This window comes from Enhydra lutris, unplaced genomic scaffold (genome assembly GCF_002288905.1).
Source record: "Enhydra lutris kenyoni isolate GAN:26980312 unplaced genomic scaffold, ASM228890v2 scaffoldscaffold7, whole genome shotgun sequence".
NCBI lineage: Eukaryota > Metazoa > Chordata > Mammalia > Carnivora > Mustelidae > Enhydra > Enhydra lutris.
Window position 1 is genome coordinate 8,859,751 of NW_019154091.1, and position 18,905 is coordinate 8,878,655.

The window sequence follows — 18,905 nt, forward strand, 5'->3', positions numbered from 1 at the left end:
CAGTTTAAGAGTAGCAGGCTGAAGTTCACAGTTATTTATTTAATTAAATGAGTATGCGTTGAATGTTAGGTATATAACGCTGTGCTATATTTGTTGGGAATCAACCACAACTCATATATAGTTACTTGAATTTCTGCAACACTAAGGGTGGGGATTTATGACTCTTGGAAAAGGACTCATAAAACACATTTAAAGAAGAGTAAAACTGGTACCAAAGATTAAAAAACAATGTAACTAAAACGCAAAAATTGATTGGTTGAATGGATTTTGACAATAAACTAAGATTCAGAAAGTAAAAGATTGATTTGATGAGACTGGGTTTTTGTTTTGGGGTATTTTTTAGTTATGGAAAATGCACATAAATTTACCATCTTTGCCATTTTTAAGTGTACAGTTCAGTAGTGTTAAAGACCCTCAAGTTGCCTTGCAACAAATCTCCAGAACTCTTTCCATCTTGCAAAACGGACTTTTTTTTTTCCTTTATAATTCCTTCAAAAATCCCAGAGGTAGGATGTTTTAAGAATGGTTATGGAAGTCAACATGACAGCTTGTCAGGTTTCATTATCTGGGGTAGTGTGGGAGGTTTGGAAAAGGCCCTGGGCATTCATACTTTGTCTTAAAAGACTTAATACGTCAGGAGTTTAATTTAATAGACTATTATAGCAAGGTTTATCTTCAGCCTTTGAATGGTTTTACAATTTTTTTTACTTAAACAAAAATAATAACATGCTTATTAAATAGCTAACTGAAATTGTATAGCTTTGGGAATTTATATTAATTTATTTTGGAAGTATTTTATTATCTTTATCGGGACATTACACCCAGGAATTGAATGAGAAAGCATATGTTATCATGTGACCTTGGCTTGGGAAAATGGTTGGTAAAAGGAAATAGAACACCCTATCCTCCCCCACCTCCCAACTTTCCTCTAATACCTTACCAAATGTTGTGACTTCTCTTGAAAAAAAAAAAAAATCACTAAATGAAGTATAAAGCCTCTGTATATTCAAATACTTAATGTCCAAAAGATATTTTGAAAAATTTGGGTTTTGTTTTTTTTTTGTTTTTTTTTTTTTTCAGTAAATCAAGTTTTTATTAAGCTTTAAATCCTGTTGAAGAACAAACATGAAGTGTAAGACTATAAGATAAAGTATTTTTACTTCAGGTGTCCTTGGGGAAATGTGACTAGGTGATAGTGATAGTAGAGGTGGAAAAACTTAAAAGAACTGGGAAAAAAAAACCAAAAACCAGATGTTTGAGTTCTATATAATCTTCATCTTATAGGTCTTTTGTATGAGGCTTTTGTTAGGTGACTTTAGGCTAGGACCAGGTCTGTACAAAACTAACATAGTATAATCGGTGTTTATTTAAGAAAAATAGGTGTTTGTTAAGTGCTTTTTATATGTTAGGAAAGGATTGCTACAATAGAAATTGTCTTTGAAATGCTCTGGAAGAGTGCTTATTAATAAAGGGAACACAGTATATTCACCTGTGGAACTTAAAAGAAGTACGCATGTCCAGGCTGTATGCCCAGAAACTCTGACTGATCAGACATGTAGTTGAACCTATACACATGATTTTTTAAAAAAATAAAGCTCTGTGAGGGATTATAATGAAAATTCCCAATAATATTCCCCATACAGAGAAATACCAAGTTCATAATGAATCAAGTAATATAGAGGAACTAGTTTTGTTTGTAAGTTTGGAAAATTTCTGATTTCTGTATTACTTTTTAGGATAGTTTTGGAGTTCTAGTGAGGTAGATTCTTGAGAAAAGGCACTTAGACAACTCTGTGGTATATCACTGAGGTAGAAGAATACCACTACTTATTGATATGTAATGTTAAAGGGTTTCATTTCTGTATAACTGAGGCAAATTCATTCAGCACTCAGCAGATGAACTAAAGTACTACTTTCTTCTTCTATACCAATGATTTCATTTAGTGTCCACTGAAGATATGGTAATCTGTTCCAGAATTAGAAGAAAAACTGTATTGGACTTGCTAAGAAATGTACACTCTACCCAGAGCTTTGTATATTGGAATTGAAGGTCAATTTAAGGAATTTTCAGGAGTAATGTTGACTCTTTAATGTAATGTAATCTACCTAGTAAAATGCAAGCTCACCATATTATAAAAAAAAAGTAAAAATGTTATCAAATTTAATTATTTATCATCTTTTGCTTTGGGGTTTTTGTTTGTTTTTTAGCATCATATTATTATTTTTTCCTTTCTAGAGATTAAGAAGCCACCAGTGGCCCCTAAGCCAAAGTTTGTGGTAGCAAATAATAAGCCAGCTCCACCTCCTGTCGCACCCAAACCCGATATTGTGATTTCTAGTGTTCCACTATCAACAAAGAAAACCAAACCAGCAATAGCCCCGAAACCAAAAGTTCTGAAAGGCTCATCTGTTAGAGACATCGGGCAGTCACCATCAAGGAAAATCACTGTAAACCTGGAAGAGCACAAACAGGAATTACCTGAAAATGCTGACAACTCTAACTGTAAAAATGTAGGGCATCAGAGCAGTGATTATATTTTACCAATGTGTTCCTGCAGTTCTCAGTGTATCCATAAACTTGGGAATAGAGAGAATTTGTGTGTAAAGCAACTTGTCTTAGAGACCCTGGAAACGCATGAAAACTTAGAATATAGTAAAACTGAGGAGTCCTCTTCAGCCGTAAAAACAAGGAGTAAATGTGATTCTAATGTTGAGAATGTCAAGAGCCAGAGTGAAGTCGTTTTAAAGGCAAACATCCTAGAAGAGAAGCTCAAAGATGTTTTAACACAACGAACATCACCTTTTATTTCCCTACCAAAGCACAGATCCACAGACAGCCCAGAAATTAATGATGGCTATAATTCCAACAGACAATTCAGAATTGAGTTTGCAGATTTGTCACCTTCCCTGTCCAGCTTTGAAAAAGTTCCTGATCATCGCCACTGCCACCTACAGCTTCCTAGTGATGAAACTTATCAGCCTAGCAGTGATAAAAGCAATACTTGCTTTCATTCATCTGGACAAGAAGCTCTGGAAAATGGTAAAAGGAATACTTTTTTATCTTCAGATGGAGTTAGTAAGAAATCAGAAGTCAAAGACCTTGGTCCCTTAGAAATTCACTTAGTACCACATACCCCCAAATTTCCAACCCCCAAGCCCAGAAAGACACGGGCTGCTCGTCTGTTACGTCAAAAGTATGTAGATGTGCCTAGTGAAAGTGCTGAAGAACCAGAGAATTTAGACAGTAACTCTTCTTGTCTTTTAGAAGCTGGTTTGAAAAACAATAAAATCAGTGTTCTTCATCATAATGTTTTGTGTAACCAGGAACAGGTGGACAAAGTGAAGCCAGGAAATAAAAGTGAATTGAATGTGGACTGCAGTGGTGACAGAGAAAATTTAGTCAGTCTACAGAAAGCTGTGTGTCCTGAAACATCTTCCTTTGAAAAAATGGAAACAGATTCTAATTTAAGTTCTGACAGCAAGACAGTAGATGGTTGTAGTATGTCACTTGCTGTGGACAAAGGGACCGGTTTTATAAGGTGCAGTACTTTATCTATGAGCCTGCCGAAGCAGCTCAAATTAACCTGCAATGAACATTTGCCTACTACCTGCAACGTGGGAGTGTCTGCCCCTCAAATACAAAAGGAATCTATAATAAAAGGTGAAAATTCCTCAAGGATTGTCCCAAAAAAACCTCAAAGACACAGCTTGCCTTCTGCTGGAGTGCTTAAAAAGGCTGCCTCAGAGGAGATTGTGGAGAAAAGTTCTTATCCCTCAAATGAAGATAATAATTCGGAGAAAGGTCTAGAAAGAAATCACCTTCAGCATTTGTGTGCCCAAAACCTCAGTATTTCATCCTCCTTTGATATGCCTAAACGGGCTTCAGAAAAGCCAGTGTGGAAATTACCTCATCCTATTTTACCCTTTTCGGGGAACCCAGAATCCTTAAAGTCTGTCACTACATCATCAAATAGTGAGCTTTCAACTGCCATAACTAAGCCTCGAGCAAAATCATTATCTGCCATGGATGCGGAAAGGTGCACTAAGCCTTGCAAAGACACTCAGAAAAAAAACTCTTTAAAGAAGTTGCTGAACATGAAACTGTCCATCTGCTTCATGAAGAGTGACTTTCAGAAATTTTGGTCCAAGAATAGCCAGCTTGGAGACGCAACTGCAGGCAGCCTCTCAGGTGGGGAGAGGAAAGGAATTGAAAGTGATTGGCATGGCCTGTTGGTAGAAGAGAAGAGAAGTAAACCCATCAAGGCATATTCTGCAGATAACTACAGCTTGGAATCTCAAAAGAAGAGGAAGAAGTCTCGGGGCCAGACCAGTGCAGCTAATGGACCACGAGCTGAGTCTTTGGATGACCAAATACTCTCCAGGGAGTCATTATCTCAGGTGCCTTGCAAATCTATCACAAGTGGCTGTGCCCCAGAGTATGAAAATGTACGCCATTATGAGGAAATACCAGAGTATGAGAACTTGCCATTTATAATGGCCATAGGGAAAACTCCCGAGTTAGAATGGCAGAATTCCAGAAGCATGGAGGACACGGATGCAAATGTGTACGAGGTAGAAGAGCCATATGAAGCTCCAGATGGCCAGTTGCAACTTGGACCCAGACATCAGCATTCCAGGTAACTCTTAGGTGCCAGATGGACACTGTGCTTTTGCATTTATCACTGAAATTAACCTCCTAAGAACCCAGTGAGATGGGGAAATCACTTGGTGAGAGAGTGGTTTAGTTAAGCACATATTAAATTATTTCAAACTGCAGTGTTCTTTTATCATAGTCAGTATGGGTATTTTCAATGCAGGCTTGAAGTAGCTGACTTATTTTAGTAGCTGATTCAAAGAATTTGAACTAGTGGTAGTGTAGATAGTACAAAGGAGACCTAGAACAGCAAGGTTGCAGGCCTCCAAAGCACCAATGTCGAAGGAATAGCAGGAATCTAAGGGAGGAAATTGGCCAGTTCAGTGACGTTTATTTGTTAGGTGTAAGAAATGTGTGCAGTTTGGGGGTGCCTGGGTGGCTCAGTCAGTTGAACGTCTGACTTGATCGCAGCTCAGGTCTTAATCTCTGTGTCGTGAGTTTGAACCGCACACTGGGCTCTACACTGGGTGTGGAGCCTACTTTAAAAAAAAAAAAAAAAAGAAAGAAAGAAAAGAAAAAGGAATTTGTGGAGTTTGAAATCCATGCATTTGCCTATGGTGTCCTCATCAGTTAAAACCTCGAAATTTACAAAATTTCCTACTCTGACAATAAGTTATTTTGCTTGTTGAAAACTAATTGCTGGCTTCATATGGATGTAGGAAAAACACAGGAAATGGAAAGCTACTATCTTTTCTTTCTCACTTTTTTATATGTATTTACTACCTTTGGTATCCCTTCTCCAACTTTCTTATTGAAACCTTGACTGTCCTTGATGGTCCAGCTCAGCAACCATTGACTTCATGAAGCTTTTACAGACCTAGTAGGAAGTGTTTATTTCCTATTCTGATCTCCCCATTATGCTGTGGTATCTTTGTAGGTTTTATCTCCGTTTGTCTTATGGTATAGTTTATACAGTCTGATATTCTGTATTCAGTTTTAAGCTCCACCAAGAGTTTGAGTCGTATCTTTTTTTTTTTTAGACAATTTTATTTTAATATTCTTAGTTGAAAATGAGTCATATCTTTTATCCCTTATGGGGCCAAATGGGGTTTGGAGGGATGAGTAGGTGTTGGTTGGGTGAAAGAATGAATGAAAAAGAAGGAAAGTAAACACTGAGAAGCTTTGTTCTCTCTCTGTAGTCTCAAAGAGGGCCTTCGCATTGCATTTAAAGTGTTGTGTTTATAACATACAGCACATAGGCCCTTTTTGAAGTCTTCATGCTCTTAGGTCATTAACCTCAAAGTAACTTTTGAGTACTTACAGTGGGACTTTTCTAGAAATAGTGACATAGCAGAGGATCAGAGAATTATCAGGTGAATGGAATAAATAAAAATGTCAAGCAAAATTTTAGTGTACCAAGTAAAATTGTTCCAATTTCTTTTAGCTTTCAAATGCTCTCGTAGCATGTTTCTTTACTCATCATCTGTGCCCTTCCTCCACTGAGCCATAAAATACTTAGCTTCCTTGCCTGACTTTTCTCATAGCTGACTCCATTCTTCTTACAACTATCTACTCTGAATATTAGTATTTAGGCAGAAGTCTTTTCCTTGGCATAAATATTTTGACAGAGAATTGAAATTAAGTATCCAGCTTTAAAAAAAAAATGTGTGTTCTCATGCTTGCTCTTGTCTCCATGAAATAGTTTTGTTGGTATTGCCCTGTTTTAATGTTTTTGTATATTATGTGGGTGTGTATGTGTCTGTGTGTATCTGGGTGAAAGAGGAATTAATTTGGCTTCTTTATGATATATGATTATCCTTAGCTAAGATGGAGTGTTTTTCTTGAAATTGGAGGTTTAGCCCTCCCATTGGCCTCCAGGCTTAAATCCCAACGATTTGTCATTATTGCTAACACCAGCTGTAAACTTCTGGAATTTGTCCCTTTTCTGGTATGTTTCTTATGCAGTGAGGGCACTGCTGTCCTGGTGCTGCTGGGAAACCAGGTTGGAAGGGGTTAATGTACACCGCCAGCCTGTGCAGCTGGATAGCATTGGTAAGGAGGGTTCTTTCTCAAGGCCACAGGAAACTGAGGGCGGCTTTGGACAGGTTACAGGCTGTGAAGTAGGGCAGCCTGGTAGAGAGTGAGAGAGCTCTGCTTTTGAATTGGCTTTCCATGGAGATTTTTGTCTAGGCCTGGAGCAGGGAGCCAGCTTGAGCGTCTTGAAGTGTGCCAGCTGAATCCAAAGCCTTCAGTTGTAGGGTCAGACTAACAGCTTTTCCTGGGAGGGTGTACCTTTTGAAAACATTGAATAGACGAAAAAAAGCAAAATCCAAGCCTTCATGAGGAGGATACCTGGACACCTTAAAACAAGGTAAATGAGAAGTGGGACCTGCATTTCGGATGAGCCGAATGGATCCAAATGGACATCCTGTTTGGCAGTCTGGCTGTTGAAAATATTTAGACCTCTGCCTTGGAGTAATTGATTTAAAGTCCAATACAATAGAGGTCTACAATGATAAGAAAAAACACAGATGAACCCTATTTAAGACTCATCTGCTGAAGTGAATAAAAAAGTGTCTTTAACAGTTTCTCAATCCTCAGGAAAGAGATTCTGGATCTTTCCTAGGGGACTGGTTTACGAAACTTAACTGGTTTTACAGAGTCCACATATATAACCAACCAGATTCTGGATTAGTAAACAGACATTGCCAGCCCTGGGGTGGCTCATGTGGTCACGTTCTTTAGAGTACAGATGTTTCATGAGTCCAACAGCTTAATATTTACTAATTCATAACATGTTTATAATTTATGAGGAAATAATTGTATGTAGTCCTCATACAAACAAGATTGTGTTCTAAAAGTTCATGATAATTTGGAACTTAGAGTGTATTTCCTGCCCAAAGAAGGAGTTTTGGAAACGTTGGTAGAGGACCCAGGTTAGCTTCTACATTATATTAACCATTACTGTCCTGGCTTCCCCTTTCCTAGGTGAATTCTTCCTCCCAGTGCATGTTCGTGCTGGGGCAGGATCTTCGCCCAGCCAGGGTGGGGTTGAGCATGGTGTCAGAGGAGCAACTCCCCTGGGTCTGAGATGGCAGTGTTTGTGGAAAGGGTGAGGTGACTAAAGAAGAATGAGGAAATTGGGGGCTGGGTTTGCTTTGAGAAAGACTGCAAGGCATTGGGAGTAATAAGGAGAAGGGAAGGCTGGGTGGTTGGGATTTAGTGTGCAGTGGATTTTCTTTCCCTCCTTCCTCCTCACTGTTCCTATACCTCTCTTTCCCTCCGCATTCTCCCCTGCGTGATTCTGCTGATTGAGTTTGTGACCTCCAGCAAGAATGAGTAGGAGAAAGCGGAGGAAGGGAGTTGATGGGGGTAATGAGTGGCTCTGGGAAGCCCTGGGAAGCGGTCCAGAAGTTGATGGGGGTAAGGAGTGGCTCTGGGAAGCCCTCCAGCAGGGAAAGGTGAATAGCCAAATCTGAAAGAAGGTAAAAGAGAGTGAAGGGAATTCCTTTGGCCATAGAAACAGTTGCTTTACACGTTCTCAGATAGGTTGCCATTTGCTTACTGCTCAGGATTCTCAAAAGCAGTTTTGTTGGGAGCAAGATTGTGAGTAACTCAAGCATTCGGTGCCATTTAGGTGTTGTTATGAGCTCTCTTTGCCGAAATGTTTCAAACATGATTATCCGAAAATACCTAGCTGGCACCTCTCTCTCACTGGCACGCACGTTAATGAGTGCTCATTTACTATTATTATTTAAGAAGTTTGATTTTTGTAGGGAATTTAATAAATGTGAGCCTTTAATATTAAAGAGTTACAGACAAATCAGCAAAATAATAGTGTGTAAATAAGGGGATTTTCCTCTTGAAATTGTGGCAGATTTTTAAATTCTCTAACCAAGAAGAACTTTTCTTGGAACCTTTCTAGGTTTTTCCTCTGTTGTTTTAGTTCTTTTTATAAGCGCTTCAAAGAAAATGAATGATTACTGGATTTTCCTCGGTAACTTGGCAAGCCTTCAGTTTATTTTATTCCACAGTCTTGACCATGTGTAAAGCACTTGCCTTCAGAGCTAAATGGGAGGCTGGGGGGGGTGGCATTTCCCAGGAGCTTCTGTCCTGTGAGGCAGCAATTTTAGGGCAACATGGTTCTGTTGATCCAAGCTCTGTCTGAGTTATACCTCAAGTAAGGTATTAAAGATAACCTCACAGATTTGGTAACACTTGACCCAAGGCTTATAAAATGGACATGATTGAATTTGGCATTTAGGAGGTCATTTTCTAACTTCACTGGTGCTCTGGGTGAAGTAGCTGCATTGCAGACTGAGGATTTCAAAGAGAGGAAATGGAATCAGCCAATGTGGATGGCTGTTTCTTGAAACTTTGCCCAGAAGTCCCCATCACTTGAGAGGTTTGGATTTATCTTCAGGTTTTCCTAAAGTACCAGGATTCAAAGTAAATTTCAGAATAATTTCTTCTTAATTAATCAGTAGATTATTATTTCTGATGAAGGAAAGTATTAAGCTTTTGTTTGTTTTCTCCCCATTTTAAACACAAAATTGGGCTGAACAAACTGCCAAATTATAAATCCTCTAAAATCCTGTAATGACTTTTGTGTTGTAAATCATCAGACCCCATCTAGAAGATATCTCTCTTGGGTTGCATTTACCATCTGGTGGTGTTGTTGCATTTTACTATAATGATTAAAGTATAAATGAATAGCCCTAATAAGCATTTTCATCCTGTCATAGCACCGATATTATGCACAATTAGAGGGTGAAGGTTAGGACTCCTATATCTCAAAAGAAGCCCTTTCCTCTGAGTTATTTTCAGCACCAGCTCAGGAAATGTAGAAAATTTGCATGGCCCTTTATCTTTCTTGTGTTGGAATCATAACACACAATTTTGGCAAATCTGTTTGTTTACATACTTACCCTACATTTGGAACTGCAGCTCATTGCATTGGATTTTACTTCTTGACAACAAGGCTTTTCTTTTTTCCCTTCCAAATTAATTATTAGCAATTAGTGAAACTGCAGCTCTATCACTCTGGTCTCATTTCTTGCCAAAACAGATAAGTGATATTTTATCAAATATATATCCTTTTATGTGGTAGAATGTGACTTTATACTTTTAGAAGTATATTTTTAGTCAAGAGATAGAACAAATCCTACATTGTGATTGTGGGTACACACACACACACACATACACATCCTGTCTTCATAAAAATACATTGTTTTGAGACAGCTGATATCTGCACATTTAGAAATGATTGGTTTTCCATTGCTGTTTTTATTAACTTTTTGAATAGTATAAGTCTAAAATTTTTATAATTTAGCCAAGCATATTATGATTTTGCTTTTGTAAAATTACTGTCAGTTGTATCAGTGAGACAGAAATCGCTTTGCAAAATGAGCTTCTGACCGATTTCCTGGAAAAATGTTCTCCGTATGAACCTTTTGGGAAAGAGCACATGTAGGGAAGGGACAAGGAGGTCCTCATTCTTTTCCTAAGCATTTTTAATTCCTATAAGGACCTGAGAGGTAAAGACAATCTGATAATCCATCAATCTGTAACTAGATTGAGCCTACCAATAGGATGTTTGGAACTCAAGGCATTTTTGCAGTAGAAGTAATTGTAAGTCTTGGGTTCCTAGCCAGCACACAAGAACTTATTTAGCTTCTAATATATGAAAAAAAATGCAGTGAGACTATGACAATGCTAAAACAGAGCAATAAAATAAAGTTTTTATAACTTTTAAATGCTGGTACATTCAAGAAGGTAGAGGGTAATGTGTTGAAAATATTAAGAGGGAAGGAACAGGATGAAGAGGAGGAGAAGGTGAACTTTGGCTCACTCTCCCTCCAGGTGGTTCAGGGGAATTCCAAATCTAGGCTCGTATTCTTATGTAGGGGGTGAGTATGTTCGTATTTCAAGCATTCATAACTAATGCCTGTGCTTTGTATATTACTTTTGTAAGCTTTCTGTGTCCTTCCAGACGTTTCTTTTAAATGCATCATCTTTTCCTGGAATTGCATAGATTAATTTGGTATTTAGGGAAAATCCTTTATTTAAAAAAAAGTAGACATGTTTATATGAGCCTATTAATTTTAATACTTCTTTTGTAACTGTACTGGGAGCAAAGTATAGCAAAATGTGCTAAGACTCAAAGAGCAGTTCCAGTTGTAACACATTTAGGTATGGGAAGCTCTAAAGAGATACTTACTGATCTTTTTATTAAATACTGAGTTTAAAAGTTAAGTTCAAGAACTGAACTGCCTAGTTTGTTCTGGGTGGTATAGAAAAACTTTGGATTAGTTAGTGGATCTCTGAAAGAAAAAAAAAGTATTTGCAAGTATTGACGTCAGGCAGAGATCATCTGCCTTTGGAGTTAATAAAACTTGGGTTGACCAAATAGAGTATATGCGGGAGTAAAGTGTGATGATAGTATTTCCAGGGAGAACAGCTGTCTTCTGCAGTTTTCTTTCGGATTTCTCAGCCCATGTTTGCATGTATTATAGATCCATTTTGGTTCTGTGTAAGTGTGAACTGGAGTAAGGTTGTATTTGGTGTTATCATATCTTTTATCGAGAAGAAATTGAATCATGGTGATTGTGACTTCAGAAAAAATGGACAACTAAAATGCACCTGGATTAGTGGTCTGAGCCCTAATGTGGAGGGCCTATTTAACAGACTCTCTCATTTATCAAAGTGTTTTGGTTTTTGCTTCAGGAAAGGTGAAATAATAAACACTGAACAAAGAAAGTCAGTTTCCCCTGAAAGTTTGGATAAAAATAAAAAGGAAAACAAACACGTTTAGCCTTTTTCTGTTTGAAATGGTGCAACTGCTTATTCTTTAGCTCCTGTGGATTCCATTGAAAACTTTGTTTTACTTAGGTCATATATTTTTTTGAAGTCAGTTTCTTGGTAACATATTTATGGCAGTTGATATATTTTGGCATATGGTAGTATTATCTAAAACATTAGGAATTAAAAAATAGATTTGACTTTTAATAAATTTAAAATGGCTTGTTCTTTGTTTTCTTCATCTGAAGGGCAATTCTGATTTGAACTGTTTGGCAATTATAATTTCAAGTCCAGGAAAGTTGGTAAAACGTATAAAGAAGGAATAATTGGTGACTGTTTCTCCTGTCTTTCTTTTGGTCTTTAGATGTATCCACAGTCACAAGTCAACAGAAATTTCAATTTAAATGACTACCTGTTTCACTTCTTAAATTTTCTTTGCATGGTTCCACTGTTAGAAGCATGAGGGGAAAGCACAATCCCTCACTAGGTATCACTAGCCCTGTTAGGTTGTGGGAAGGACTCAGGACAGGGGAGGGAGGAATGAATAATGAGATTGTTCATTGAGTCCAGGTATGACTGACTTGGTGTCAAGTTTGGGTGAGGAAACTTAAATGGGGCCTTTTGGGTAGTTTGAGAAATTTGGAAAGTTAGGTATGCCTTTTAGCTGTTTTAGGTCAGATGTAGTTATAAAATCAATAAATTTTAGAACTAAAGGAGTCATTACAAATCATCCGTGCAGCCACCTAATTCACTGATGAAGCCAAGCCCACCAAGACTTTTTGACTTTCCCCACACCACAGAGGTGGGAAATGGCAAAACCAAAGGCTCCAACCTGCTGCTTCAAAATACCACATTGCCCCTTCTGATGCTGTTGTGGAACCTTTGCAGAGAAAGTCAGCAAAGTTTAGGAAACTCAAGTGATCTTAGTTCTTGCAAAAAGGTTTAGGTTTGCCTGTGCCTTTTTCTCTTCCGTTGTAACAGATGAACAGGAAAGACAGCTGCATACAGCTTATGAATACACGGTTATATGAGCCTATGAACATAGGATTACTTGGCTCCTGTTTTTAAGGTGATTTCAGAGAGATGAGGGTTCAGACTGAGAAACTTTTCAGCCAACAAGTATCTGATGCTACTAACATATGTTAACAGAACTTTCTTCCCTCCACTGACTTCTGATCAATCCAGTTCCCCCCTTCAACAAAGTTTATCAACCAGATAATATCAAAGATAGATGCTGTTAGCATCACGTAGCACAGACTCTATGCTCAATGATAATAGCTACTATTTACTCAGTATTTCTGCTATATGTCAGGCATCATGCTAGGAGCTCTTGTATGTGTTTATTTTAGTCCCTGCTATCCTAAGACAGAAAGTATCTTTTACAGATGAGGAAACTAAGACTTAGTGAGGTTAAGAAATTTGCCTAAGGGTGCAGACTCCAAACTGAGTATGGAACCAAGTTTTCTGATCCTGAGACATAGTGATTTTAAATCAGAATGTGTTCATATTGTTCTGTGCTGTAAAGCATTGGTTTTGGATTTTTTTTTTTTTTTTTAATGTTTGATATTGGTAGAGGTCTGTGAATCTACCCAGGGGACAAAATATTTCTGTCCCATTTGTTCAGTGTCTAGAAGGAAAACCCAAGGTCATCTGCAGTGATAAGTATAGATATCACTGAACATTTTCAGAGGTCCCACATTTTTCATGCAAGAAGAGCTCCTTGATTGGAAAGTTTTTATGGTTAGGAAATTGATGCTTCAGTGTTTGGAAACTAAACTAATCATGCCATCTTTGCATTTAATCAAGTTAGTGGTGGCTGCTATTCAAAGCAAGTTAAAATGGTTTCTTTCATTTAGCACCATTTCATGGGGACATCAGTGACACAGAAAGGACTGTGCATGTCTCATATTTTCCCACTGATTTACATGAAAGTTACTTTTTAGCTGTTACCACTATTTCTTTTTTCATTACCTGTCAAGTACTAGACCTCTAAAGCACTGTAGTTCAATAGTCAGTTATATTTATGGATCCCCAAAGTAAACAATTTTGTAAGGCTGAAATACCTTTTCTGATAACATCCTATCCTTATCATCTTAATGAAAAAACAGATCTAAACGAATGGAGGGTTTTCCCCCCCAAAAGAAGCAGGTGATTCACTAGTTGAATATTGGAAGAGGTAGGATTTTTGCAGTCTTATGAATTATAAGAGGGCAAGACCTGGAAACTGGGCAAGGGAACACATTCAGTTGGGCTGTACATTGAGAGAAATTCTTAGCTGAGCACTGCCTGCATTGTTTCTGGGGCAGCTGATCACTGATCCTGTCTACCAAGAGGCTTGCCGATTCCACCTCCAAGGTAACACTGATCATGATGCCTCTTTGTGACTTTAATTTGGCATCTGTAGTCATCCTACTTCAGCTCAACTGAATTTGGCTAGTCTTATTTCAAGCAAATAAAGGCAGAAAATCACATTACAGAAAACATATTTAAATTCCTTCTGTGTACACCAGCTGGGTGTTTTAACACCCTGCTTCATAAAATAATTACAGTGCTGATTACACGCTTTTCTAAAGCAAGCCTGGTAAGACTTCTGCCTGGGTATTAAAGGTAGATACTTGTATATGAAAGAACTCAAACTATTTCATTTGAAATATCCTATAATTCTGACTTCTAATGAATTTATAGATATTTTTCCTCTCAATCCAAATTAAAATCTATCCAGAAATAGCTACACAATGGACATCATTGTGAGGTTGTTTCATTATCAAAGAGCATGTAAGTGTATGCTTGCCTTTTTTTTTTTTTTTTTTTTTTTAAAGATTTACTTATTTATTTGAGATGAAGAGAAAGCACGTAAGAAAGCATGAACGGGGGAGGGAGAGAGGGATAATCAGACTCCCCGCTGAACAGGGAGCCTGATTTGGGGGCCATCCCAGGACCATGGGATCATAACCGGAGCTGAAGGCAGACGCTTAACTCACTGAGTCCTCCCAGGTGCCTTGTATGCTTGCATTTTTTAGTCTACGGTGGGGACATATGTTTCACTGCCCCGTATATCACTTGTTTCCTGCCTCTCTGTTTTATGCTAAAACAGGATAGAAAGGGGATAATGGAGTGCTACTGCTTTGAAGGCTTTTGTTAGAGGAGCCTGCTGAAATCCCATGGCCTCAATCTGCCAGTTTTCCATGACTCTGATGCCCAAAGACTCCCAGCTAATGACAGTTGATTTCAAAGGCATCTGGTTCCCATGTAAACACAGTGACATTTTAAAACTGCTAGCAGGGATATTTTCAAGTGATTTTATTACCAGTAAGCTAATCAACTTCTTCAGAGATGGTTGTTATTTTAGATTTAGTTTTATACAATTTATATAGGGAATTTTGATAAAATATAGATTTTATTTTTATAGAAATTAATAAACTTAATTCCCCTTAGATAAACCAGAAACCAAATAATTACTTCTTATTATGTCCTTCTCTCACACTGGTCTCAACATTTGGAAATGGTGGAGAGGGGAATCAGGCAAGAAGTCAAAGTAAGGACAGTTCCTATTGACAAGGGATTTACAATCTGGTTTATTCTTTTTTTAAACTGAAATCGTTACTGATGTGACTGGATTCATGTTTAGTTGTAAGAAATAGTACAGAGAAAAAAGAGTATCCTTTACCTAGTTTCTCCTCATGGTAACATTTTGTAAAACTATAGTAAAATAACACAACCAGGATATTAACAGTGATCAGTCTGCTAATCTTACTTAGATTTCCCTGTACTCGGTGTGTATGTATATATTTAGTTCTAGATAATTTTATCACGTTGGTTTGTGTATCTACCATGATAGTGAAGATGCTGAACAGTTCCATCATCGCAAAGATTCCCCTTGTTATCCCTCTGTAACCATACCCTCCTCCCACACATCTCACTCCCCAAACCTTGGCAACCAATAATCCATTTCAAATTTTAGTCATTTCAAGAATGTTATATATAATGGGATCATAATTCCTTCAGCGTAATTCCTAGAGATTCATCCAAGTTGTTGCTTGCCTCTATAGTTCTTTCCATTTATTGCTGAGGAATATTCCAGTTAAAGGACATCCAGTTTGGCTTTTACAAATAAAGCTATAATAAACATTCATGTATAGGTTTTTGTGTGAACATATGTTTTCAGTTCTCTGGAATAAATACCCAAAAGTACAATTATGGGTTATGTGGTAATTGCATGTTTAGTTTTAGGAGATGCTGCCAAACTTATCCAGAGTAGCCGTACCACATTACTTTCCCACCAGCCATGTACAAATAGTTTGGTGTCTCCGTATCCTCTTCAGCACTTGGTGTTTGGTACCCTTTTTTTAGCCATCCTGATAGGTGTGTAGTGACATCCATTGCATTTGGCATTTCCTTGATGGCTGATGACGTTAAATATATTTTCATGTGTACATTTGCCATCTATATATCCTCTAAGGTGAAATCTCTTTTTCTTTGGCCCATTTTCGAATGAGAATTTTTGGTTTCTTGTTTTTAAAGAATTATCTTGTAATTTGGCATCATTTGGTACCCTGTTCCCTTGAGATAAAATTCAAACTCTTTACTCTAGTGTATAAGACTTTTTGTGGTCTGGCCCCAATTGGCCTTTCTAATCTCATGAGTTTGCCCACCTGTATGAGACCGACCAACATTCCTAAGCACTCTGTTCCCTTTCATAGCTTTGTTCTACTATCTGAAACACCCTTCCCCCTAGACAGATTATGTCATCCTTCTAGACCTAACTCAGATGTCACTTTCTGTGAAAATCCTACCTTCCAGCGGAGGAAATGTAAGAAAATAATCCTTCCACCTCCACCTATCCACTGTCCCACTTACCCAGTTCGGTTGTTCTTTCTAATACTTTCTGTTCCATATATAATCTATTTATTTGCCCATCTGTCTCTCTTACTAAAATACAACCTGTATGAATGAGAAGCATTTAATTCTGCTGCATGGCTTTCTCCCCAGTGCCTAGAACAGTGCCTGGCATACAGTAGGCACATAGTAAACATTTATTGAAAGACTGAATAAGGAATTGAATTTGTGAATACTTGTGTTGCCACTCCCACAGCATATTGGCCAGCATATCCTGTTTATTGGTGTTATAAAAGTAATAGCTACCCTCTACTGTATTGATTATATACCAAGTGATACAGCCCACTTCTTTTCTTGGTCTGCTTTTTTACAGCACTGCCTCATCATTTTTTCATAGCAATCTGTTAGCTTCATCCTATGACTCCCTTCAAAAAAAGAAACATAAGATATAAGAAATATAAGAATAAATATTATAAGAGAGTATAAGCATCTTTGTGTCCCTGGCCTCAGCAGATACCTGGCATGAAATAGGTGGATACATCTGAGTAAATAGTTGTCAGGTTCTGTGTTGCTTTTACTTGTGTGAGATCAGACTCCAGCTGCATTTTGAATAAACCAGTGTCCCACTGACCAGGCTTCCAGAATGCACAGGAAACATCTGTTAATTTTGGAAAGCAATTACACCGACTTGGAGAATTACTGCTATTTGTTAAAACAGAGCTCCCTTAGAGAAGAGAAATTGAGCTAAAAGACCTTACATGAGTATCTTTATTAGATAGTGAGCATCCCTCCATGGTATAGAATTGTTAAGCAAGAAACATTCCATTCCACTCTTTCCATTGGTCATCTTAGCAAAACTGCAGAAAGAGCCATGGGTCTAAATTCCCATGCCAATCAAAAGCCATTTTTGACAGTTTCTCAAAGTTGTACAGATCTTAAGGTGCCTATCTTGATGTACTATTCAGAAAATGCAGACAATTACTAAAAAAAAATAAAAATTTTTATGAAACTTTTCTTAAGTGAAGGACCTGTCTTTTATGCCTGACATATAGTGAGAAAACGGAAAGTTTAAAAAAAAAAAAAAAATCCTAGCAGTTTGTAGGTACCCTTGGAGTTAGCCAAAATTTACAAAGATGCCCCAAAGTCCTGGTAAAGGCCTTGTGCAATTTTTATATATATGGGGAAACAATTGGAATGATACAGCTACAGAAAATGTGCTTTCTCTTATGGGGTGAATTATTATTTTAGACTCTTTGTTGTTTGCAAATAAAGTGTATTATGAACAGCAGTCTGGAGTAGTTGGATATCCAGGTGGGAAGAATATGAGTCTTACCTAAAAAAGTTATAAAATCATCTAGAAAAATGTTAACTTAAGAAAACTTCTTACCCTTGTCTTTTAGTTTTCTCACTATATAACAGATAAAATCCCGTGTTCTAGCTGTTAAGAAGACAAGTAAAATATAGAATATGCTTGTGCATTTGCACCGATAACCTGTGAAAGCTGCTTAATAGATTACATATTTCCACTTAGTGTATCAAATACTATTTCTAGGTAACAGGTTCTTACGGCATATCAAGTGTATGCTAAGTTCCACATGTGGGGAAGGATAAAAGGAACTTTTTTTTTTAAGATTTTATTTATTTATTTGACAAAGAGAGACAGCGAGAGAGGGAACACAAGCTGGGGGAGTGAGAGAGGGAGAAGCAGGTTTCCCTCTGTGCAAGGAGCCCAACATGGGGCTTGACCCCAGGACCCTGGGATCATGACTTGAGCTGAAGGCAGCCTCTTAACGACTCAGCCACCCAGGCACCCCTAAAAGGAACTTTTAAAATGAGAATTGGTACTAAGGCTTTAGCGAGGAATATAAAATAAAGATCTGAAAGGTAAAAGTTTTCTTGACTATTAAAGAAATGGGTTTTGGTCTCATCAAACTATATGAACTCTTTATAGAGCAAAATTTAAACACTGTGAAAATAAGCAAATACATTAGCTCTAATAGGTTCAGGAGCTTTTTTGATAGTAAAATTAGTTTAGGTATATATTTATATTTTTTAAATTCTTTTTTAGAATTTTGTATTTAAATTCAATTAGCCAAACTATAGTATATCATTAGTTTCAGATGTTTGTTCAATAATTTATCAGTTGTGTATAACACCCAGTGCTCATGACATCATGTGCCCTACTTAATTGGATGATGGGCGTTAAGTAGTTCAGATATATTTTTATATCCAGTGATTACTTGATTACCTGTTGATTGTTGACGCTTTTGTATAGTGAGCTAAAATGAGATCTTAGCCATTTCATTGAATGTAGCCTTATTGATTCTCCATAGTAGTAATTCTAAGCATCTTTAATTTTTATTGAGCCCTTCCCACTGTTAAGGAACAAGGTATTTTCAAATGCTCTTCTGCACTGTACAGATTAGTGTCTTTTCAGCCTGCTCATTGAAATCTTGGCCTCAGTAAATACTTCTGGCCTTTCTGCTAATGCCCTGTGGGTAGGTGGATTCCATAAGTTAAAATCGGTGACTGTGAGTAGAGGTGTTGAAGTTTACAGTAGCTTCTACAGGAAGTATACTGAAAATTATTGCCATAATCCACATGTCAACATGATCTATTTTTTTGCATTTTGTGGGAGGCTTAGACAGGGATGGCTGTCTCCAGTCCATCCTCC

At 37.5% G+C, this 18,905-nt stretch overlaps 1 protein-coding gene across 1 annotated transcript in view; it reads left to right on the forward strand.

The window, feature by feature from the left end:
• Positions 1 to 18,905, forward strand: part of LOC111142154 (FYVE, RhoGEF and PH domain containing 6) — a 113,164-nt gene that overhangs the window by 3,270 nt on the left and 90,989 nt on the right. Inside the window, exon 2 of the mRNA XM_022495143.1 lies at positions 2,237 to 4,637. Within this exon, the coding sequence (XP_022350851.1) occupies positions 2,237 to 4,637 (2,401 nt within the window). The remainder of the gene's footprint in view (positions 1 to 2,236; positions 4,638 to 18,905) is intronic.